At 42.1% G+C, this 8612-nt stretch overlaps 1 protein-coding gene across 1 annotated transcript; it reads right to left on the reverse strand.

Annotated features, from left to right (window-relative positions):
* Positions 1 to 729: 729 nt before the first annotated feature.
* On the reverse strand, positions 730 to 8335 carry b4galnt1b (beta-1,4-N-acetyl-galactosaminyl transferase 1b). Its single transcript, XM_061070297.1, has 11 exons — positions 8271 to 8335; positions 6873 to 7077; positions 6597 to 6773; positions 6086 to 6192; positions 5641 to 5678; positions 5380 to 5560; positions 3266 to 3358; positions 2972 to 3159; positions 2755 to 2895; positions 2419 to 2656; positions 730 to 978 (listed from the first exon to the last, which is right to left on the reverse strand). Exons 2-11 carry the CDS (start codon positions 7067 to 7069, stop codon positions 761 to 763), a joined length of 1578 nt encoding a protein of 525 aa, XP_060926280.1. The 5' UTR covers positions 7070 to 7077; positions 8271 to 8335; the 3' UTR covers positions 730 to 760.
* Positions 8336 to 8612: the final 277 nt, after the last annotated feature.

An 8612-nucleotide genomic window follows, 5' to 3' on the forward strand; every position in this document is an offset into this window, starting at 1 on the left:
CAGAGAGTTCCCTTTCCTTCAGACGTGATTAATCACTCACAAATGACACAAAGGATTCTGGGTAAGGGGCGAGCAAAACCATAACACAAACAAGATAAAAACACTGCAAAGCAGCCACACCTTTGGCACGACCAGTCAGTCACAGAGCAAAGGTACCTCATGTTTTTTCATGTAGCATCTGTTGAAATGAACCCCAGTGGTAAGTGTCCCTTTGTCGTCGCTAACGGTGACGCCTTCTTCCCAGACTGAATCACTGTTGCTTTTCCAAGCTCAGTCTTTTTATGGATAGTGCAAATTGAAGGAGGACACATCCCTCTGCTCACATTAGAATAGAACAATGAAGTGACCGTCAAGATGCTACCTGTCAAGAGTTTCTCCAAAGCTTGGTCTCCATGTTCCATCCACTGAAGAATATTTAGCCAGATAAGATTTGACAAACACAAAGCAGAATCCCTTCATAACCTTGAATCCAGATGATGCTGTGACTGAAGTGTGGAAACCAGAAGATATGCTTGATACTACTTTCTTCACTCTAGAAGAGCATCTGGACTTCTATACCAGGCTTCGGGATATTTACATTGTCAGAGATTTGTTAGCTCAAAGCTGAGAAGTGTGCACGGACAGAATGAATATTACCAAGGCTTTCAAGGGAAAGGCAAAACAAACGTGTTTGTCTGAAATCTTATCTGACGCGACACAGTGGAGGTCTTTGGCAACTCAGGAGGAGCAGAGGAACCGTTGGATAAAGAGGGGGGGGGGGCTAATTATGAGTCAAACACTGAAATCGGTTCTTGAAGAAGAGGAGGCCATTTTTCGTGTGTGTGGCGTCAGAGGAAGCCGGCGGGTAACGGAACTTGGCGTAAGTCTTGTCGCTGTCTGACTGGCTGACCCAGGGCAGTTTGATTTTGGTTGCGTGATTTACAATGACGTCGTCACAAGAGCCCACATGGAGGGATCCCAGGCCGTCGATGAAGAACTCTGAAATAAATTAAATGCAATAACATACTCATTAAAACTCAGTCAGTTAATCAGTTAAAAAAAAAAAAAACGGATTCACATTGTACATCAGTTTAACAAAATAAGATATAACAATAAAATCTAGAATTACCACCCTGCCATTGTATGCCTCTACCAACCAGTGCAGCTTTGAGAGGCCAGCATGACCTTCAACATTGACTTTTCACCACCTAATTGGAATCAGTTCATCTGTGTGGCCAGCTTAAAGTTGGTGCCAAATTTGAGAGAATTTCTTTCAAGTGCTTCTAAGATATTGTGTTCACAAGGAAACACATGTGTCATGTCCCAGTGACTTAGACCTTTGACCCCAAGTCCATCTTGAGTCCTACTGAATGTTTTGTCCCAAAATTAAAGAAATTGCCCGAAGACTTTCGTGAGATATTGTGTTCATGGCCACTGGCTGTCAGTGGCCCAGAGGCAGAAAAAGTGTGTCAAAGACTATATGGGTTTGATATTTCACTCAATATCAGACTCTCATAATATAGACAGGAAGAAATAAGAATATCAACGACCCTAAAAATTTGTGGATGAGAGGGGGAAATTTGTAAATTGAATTTCCATTAAAGTAATGCTAATATTTAATTATAACCGTAGAAACGTGTGATGTTGGTAGGTGTGGACGAGAAAATATCCCAGTTTTATCAACTTTGTATGATACAATCTCAGTAGTTAAAATATGGTAAGGCTCTTTAAAGCATAAATCACTAACAGTGTGGACTGATTACATTAATACTTTTCATTACCCTGAAGGAACTCCAGCTCTTATCTTTGTTGTTTGTTTTTTTATCCTTATATCTTTTGATGTCATATGATCTGTGCTCAGGCTCACAATACAGTCTCTTTATTCTTCTGCCGCGCCCTGGGGGACTTTTTTTTTTTTTTACCTGTTCACTCTGCCTCCAGTTTTAAGTGACAATAAATTGTGTTGGTTCACCATTTTACACGTGTCAGAGTTCTGCGTTTTGGGTCTAGTCAATTATAACAGATCCTTTCAGATAGTTTAGTGTAATGTCGACCAACCTTTAGATGGAATGTTATTTATCTCTTTTTGTCTTTGTTTCTCTTTTCATGTGCTATGAGAACATTAAATGTGCCTTTATTCATGCTTACTTTTCTTTCTTTGAGGGCTTTCCATCATTTCACACCTTGTATAATTTTCCTATTAATATGATGAAAAGGTAAAGCGAATGCTCTATAGATTCATTAAGTAAAACTGTATATTGCAGGAAATGTGTTAGCGTGGATTAGTGTGGAATTGGGATGCCACGATTGCTTTCGTCACTATTTGATTATTGATCAGTTATCATTTAAGAAATGCTAATAAATAAAACACAAGTCACTTGCCAAATCTTTGCAGTGTGTTTATTATGGAGGTAAATGCTAGTGTTTCACTGTACTCACCAAGGTGAGCTACTCTGGTGAGCCGCGGGTCAAATCCGACCTGCTGGACTTTGTCGGTGCGAGCCAGAAAGAAGTTGATGACACCGTCAGTGACGACACAGTTGGGGAAGCCTTGGATGAGTTGATGAAATCCTCTCCTCAGGTGTAAACAGTCACCATCCTCCTCCCCTGGCTCGATGGAGATGGTCTGTCTGTAGGTGGCAGTATACCCTGTGGCCTCCCGCACTGCACCACCCACCTTAACACACGCACACACACACATACACAATGATGTCACGGACATCCCTGCATAAGCACCACCGTCGCAGTCATTGAGTTATTTTGTCTGTCTCTCACCAGATCCAGCGTGGTCTTCTCTAAAACATCCACCAGCTTCTCCAGCTTGGTGTTAGCTGTGAAGATGAAGTCGTCGTCCACCCACAGCAGGTACTTTGTGGTTACCTGGGAAACGGCCAAGTTCCGTCCCGCGAACCAACCCTGCGACACGTGACACCAAACATGAGTTTCAAAGAGCCTCGAAAGAAAGAACTGGGAGATGAAAAGCAGTCCTCACCTTTCCAAAAGGCATGATGTAATGCTCGATGTAAGGCCCAGAGATGGTTTGTGGATTTTCGCTGTCATCAGCAATTACTATGGTGACAGTAGGATAATATTTTCTGATGCTGTCGATAAGATCTTGAAGCTTATCGTAACGCAGGAATGTCTTCGTAGCTATGGTAACGAGGGCGCTGACATTGTAGTCTGCAGGGATGGAGAATAGATAGAGCAGAGAGAAGAAAGTTTAACTTTTAACCAAACAACAATAATATGAAAAATAGCTATGACAAGTGCAGGTGTTGTGTTTTACCTCCTCTGGATCCAGTGTTGTACAGTTTAGGCGTGACACCGTGACGGATCTTGATACTGAAGACAGCTTGATGACCCTCTGTCTCAAACTGCACTAAAAGACACAACAAAAACAACCTCATATAATCGACTGGTGTAACTAGTTATAACTTATCTGCTCCACAGTTGTTAATATGGGGTTTGCAGTTTGACATCCGCAAGTGTTGAATCTCTTATTCATGCAGCCTACTAGCCACAATAGATTCATATGAAATGAGCAGCTGCCATATAAAGGCAGGTTTAGTCTGATTTGAATGTTGCCTGTATGGGAAAACACGAATGTCCGTCAGTCGCTCTTCCTGCTATATATATTCTCTGCTTATGCACACTATTTCTGCTCGTGTAACTGCCAAGATGACATCAGAGCCACAAATCTGAGACTGTGCTCGTCTCACCCACCAAGAACTCGAAGAGGCCTTCAGCCTGTGTCTTATTTCCTGGGAATTTACTATTCACTCAGTTCACACACATAGTTCACACACACACACACACACACACACACACACACACACACACACACACACACACACACACACACACACACACACACACACACACACACACACACACACACACACACACACACACACACACACACACACACACACACACACACACACACACACACACTAGTTCAGACAAAGACACACATACATGTAGTTCAACTCTTCACACACACACACACACACACACACACACACACACATACATACACACAATAGTTCAGACAAAGACACACATACATGTAGTTCAACTCTTCACACACACACACACACACACACACACACACACACACACACAATATTTCAGATAAAGACACACATACATGTAGTTCAACTCTTTACACACACACATCTCTTCACTGCATCTGCATAAAAAGCACACGCCTGCAACTGTTTATTTTTCATTCCCTCTCTTTATTTCAGAAGTCTCGCCAGGTTTGATGTTCATCACAACTGCTGGTACAAATTAAAGGAAAAATGTCTGGAAAATTCCCAGCGAGCGAGTGGGCGTGCAATGTTGTTTCTGAAATGTTGCCGGAGTCGAAGAACACAAATATCTCCTCTTTCCACTCCTTTGCTGGTTTTGCAGCTACATCCCAATGATTGCTGTATTGTAGTGAACCATCAATGTGTTTGAACCGAAACTAAAAACACTGTACTTCCCGCAGTGGAATTAATTTTTCCTGTCCTGCTTTTCTGGTGTTCTGAGCCTTTTCATGTTGTCGTGAACATGTCTGACCTGGACAATCTACTGCTGCAGTCTTCATATGTACAAACTCCAGAAAGTGCCCAATTTTCCAGATTATTTCTTCTAAAACTTGTGTTCACTTATTACAGTTTCTCTCTTAAACTATGTTGCTAGACAAAACAGTACTTGTTGATGACGTCCTCATCTGTAGCACACACAAGTAGCAAGTGCTAAAAGAGAAGATATTCCAACCACAACCCTCCATAAAACCAGAAATCTTTACGCTTCATATAAGTAGGGATAAAACCAATGACTCATGATGTGTTGATGTGACGTGCCAATGAGTCGACTTTCAAGTCAGGCCATCTTTTTCCTCCTGTTTCCAGTCTTCATGCTAAGCTAAGCTAGTGGCTGCTGACATGTTACACAGCACCCAGCATTTCACTGTTTACATGACAAAGCACTGAAAAAGCCCATCCTAATATTTTAAAATAAGAGAGATGATACCATGGACTGTAAAAAGAAGATGGACTGCTCCTGAAAAGGGAAGCCAAGGCGTCTTCATTGCCACCTGGTGGCTTGCTGCAGCATAGGTCATAAATCTTGGCTCATCCGTGTTATTGGATGGGACATGGACTAACTAAGAAGTCCAAGTAGCCTAAATTTTAAATAAATGTTTCTGTCATTTTAGGTATATCTTATTATATGTTCAAGTGCTCATTTTTCCTGCGACTCCCTCCCCCGATCGCTACAGACTCAACATGCACAGGATGACAACGTTCGTATCGCTTCACTTGATAGTGGGATCAAGTGGAGACGCATCGCCCATCTTTATAAACAATCTGTGGATGATACAAACAACATGAGCTGTGTTTGAGGCCTCACCTGTGTCGGCCGTGCTGGGGTGAAACAGAGTGTTTGTGTAGGTGACAAACTGCAGCTGTCGGTTCAGGTTCGGCAGGAGGCTGCTCGACAGAGTCATGTGCATCTCGCCGTCACCTTTGACTTTCACCCCGTCTACGTCTGCTGCCATGTTCAGTGTTCCCAGTGTGGCAGTGATGTTTATCTGCAGCGACGTGGAGGGAAAGTAGATTAAACGAAAAGCCTGGGGAGATCTGAAACATGTGGACATATTGAAATACTCACCAAGTGACGGTCTCTGGGAATATCGTGTAAGGCCAAGCCTGGAAGCATATGACAACAATTCACAGACTTAGTTGACCCACTTCCTTATACTGACAGTTTTCACATTAGCCACCCATTCAAAAAAACTCCAGCTCATTGGCGAGAAGTGTATAGTAACTTTCTAAGTGATGCGTTTGCCTGGTTATCAGCCGTTTTAGAGACACATAAATGAATGTATCACATAACTGTGTATTAACACTACTTTGTGATCGTCTTGGCTCATTGATGGTGAGCAGCTGAAGTTAAACAATGTTAAAAAAAAAAATTATTTTTGAAAAACTAATTTTGAAATACTCTCTAGGCTTTTTAACTGTGTTGGTCTGTCTTAAATTGTATTTATTGTTGGACAATGATATAAAGTATCATAGAAGTCTTCTGCCCTCCTTCTCCGTCTCTGACGTCCTACCTGGGATGATGATTGTTTTCAGGGGCCGGACCTCCACCCCCTGTGTTGGATACTGTAAGGGATTGTTGGCCTCTGCTACAATGAGAACATCTACAGCTGTCTCTGACCTGAGGAGACATGTTCACATGCACACTGAGCATGAAGCTGCAACAGCAACATGCAGCCACAAACACAACCGAATAAAAGGACACAAACTGCTGGGAGTGGGTTTAGCTCTTGGAAAAGATAAAATGACTTGCTATGAGTTCTGTCGCAGCTAAAAATAAAAGACCTTGTCACCTTCAGTTTTTGTTCTTGACTGAGAAAAATCTAGTAGTTTAATGTAGGGAGGAAAGAAGATGAGCAATAAAGCCTTTCTTCTTTTTGATCTTTTTAAAAGCATCGCTGTTGTGTTCTGGTTCTATCAGAGCCATACAGACAATTATTTAAATGTTTTTTACATATGTGGGTTTTACTCTGTGTGCATCACCATTCTTCTTCTCTGGCTGTATTGTTTTACAGTGCTGCTCACCTCTTCTGGAAACTCTTGTACTCTTTGGCCCGTCTCCTCTTTATTTCCTCCAGCTCAGAGGCCTCAAAGGCAGTGTCCAGCGGGTGAGCCGACACCCGCGGGAATAAGAGTTGGGCGAAGGGCAGGTTCACTCCTCCACTCTCACCCTCACATAGGCACCCATTACGGGCCAACAAACTGGATGGATCAACAGAGACACATTTATATCAGGGACATCAGGTTTAAGCTCAGGCTCAATCTATAAAATAAATTAGCTGGTCCTGTTTGAACAATTACCTTGCCACAGTATCCCTAACACGAAATGGGATGTTGCCTAATCGGGGGTCTGGTTCTGGGAGCCTCTCCTCCAGGCCTGGTCGCTGCCACACATCCACAGTGGTGTAGGCCCGGGTGGGCCAAGAATGAAGGAGCGCCAGTACCAGAACTATGGATGCCAGGATGGCAAGCAGCACCGTCTTCTTCAGGGACCTCATTCTTAAAACTGGCAGAGACAAGGACGATAAGTCATTGATAATACCATTTTCACATGCCTATATGTATGCTAAAAGAGGTCATGAGGAGATCTTTTCTGAGCACACAGGGAAGATACAAGAGATAAAAACATCACTTTTGTTGAGATTTAGTCACTACAGTGTGCAGTGCAGCTGACATCCCTATTCTGAACCTTGTTGTCTTACTTCAAACATACTATCAGTTTCCACATGCTCACACAGAGGGATGTTGTCATGCTATATCGGGGATTAAACACAAGCAGCTTGTCACTTTCCTGCTGGGGGAGCAGACTGAAGTTTCCAACCAGCTACATGAACCCCAGGGTAAAGCTCAGTTGCAGGAGCAGGTGCAGTAAAGAGCGGAGCATTCCTTATTGTCTGTTTAAGCCCGAGAGACAATTCATAAAAAACCCCAATAACAACTCAGAAATACAATTTCTTGAAGAAAGAAAAGGAGATAACATAATGAACCAACATCCTCTTCAGGATGGTTCCCTTCTGTCTGTTTGCCTGTCAAGTCACCGTCAGGGCGAATAAAACACAAGCTCTTGCATGTCATAGATGACAAGCATCATAGTTACTGTCAAGACCAGAACAAATTATCCGGAATGTCGCAGTTTCCAAGCAAATTGGGCAAACTATGTTGCTGTTGTTTAAGTAAATTGATAAAAAGCATCACAACACAAATAATGTTCTAGGTTTAAGTTTACACTCTTGATCTGAGTCTGGGTGCCCTACAACACCCCATTCTGACTGAGAAGATGTTATGCTGGTTTTGAGGTAAGTGAGCAGAATGCTAAAAAGCTGAAACCAGACAAAGTAAAAATTGCATGTGTTCAAACACGTATATTCTTCTTCCAAATGAGAGCAATATGACATCTGGATATCTGTCGGGCTTTCAGAATAAAAATAGAAAAAAAGAAAATGGATGCTATCAAGACTTATTATTACATATGCTTATTTACTTACCCGTGATTTCTTCATTCATAATCAAAATTGCCTAAACTTGCATGTTCCTATTCACACATATGAAGATTCCCTTTTGCTTTCATCTGGAATTGCCTCTGCTACGAACTGCAATGGCACAATATATCAATTTATTTTTCTAAAAATAGTTTTACTATAGAAAAACATTTCCACATCTGCCTGTGTAATTATAAGAAGTATTCAAAGGAATATTTACCCAACTGCCTCTATCCAGTCAGTGAAAGGGAATCCTCTGTGGGCATCTCCAGGGACCATGTAGATAGTCACAGAAATTGGTGAAGACCTTCCCCATCTGAAAACAAGTTGAAATCAGCTAAGTTAGTAGATTCAAATACAGAGGTAATAAAGGGGTTAACTCATAAAGGCATTTAAGTCATCACACGAAATACAGACAAGCTTCCATATGGTGCCTTGTCAGCTCTTTGCAGTCTTACAGCCCCCAGGAGAGATGGTATCCTATAGGGTTGGGGGGGTTGACCACTGGTGTTATTGTGGCAAGCAGGAAATAATCAATACATGGGAAAGATGAAATGAGAAG

The sequence above is a fragment of the Limanda limanda genome, chromosome 4 (assembly GCF_963576545.1).
Source record: "Limanda limanda chromosome 4, fLimLim1.1, whole genome shotgun sequence".
NCBI lineage: Eukaryota > Metazoa > Chordata > Actinopteri > Pleuronectiformes > Pleuronectidae > Limanda > Limanda limanda.

Excerpts from the sequence above, each read along its gene's own strand:
- b4galnt1b (XM_061070297.1), bottom strand. The coding sequence starts at position 7,069 with ATGAGGTCCCTGAAGAAGACGGTGCTGCTTGCCATCCTGGCATCCATA. Across the intron at positions 3,359-5,379 it reads CCCCAGCACGGCCGACACAG|TGCAGTTTGAGACAGAGGGT; the intron begins GTGAGGCCTCAA and ends TGTGTCTTTTAG. Across the intron at positions 3,160-3,265 it reads CAACACTGGATCCAGAGGAG|ACTACAATGTCAGCGCCCTC; the intron begins GTAAAACACAAC and ends CCATCCCTGCAG.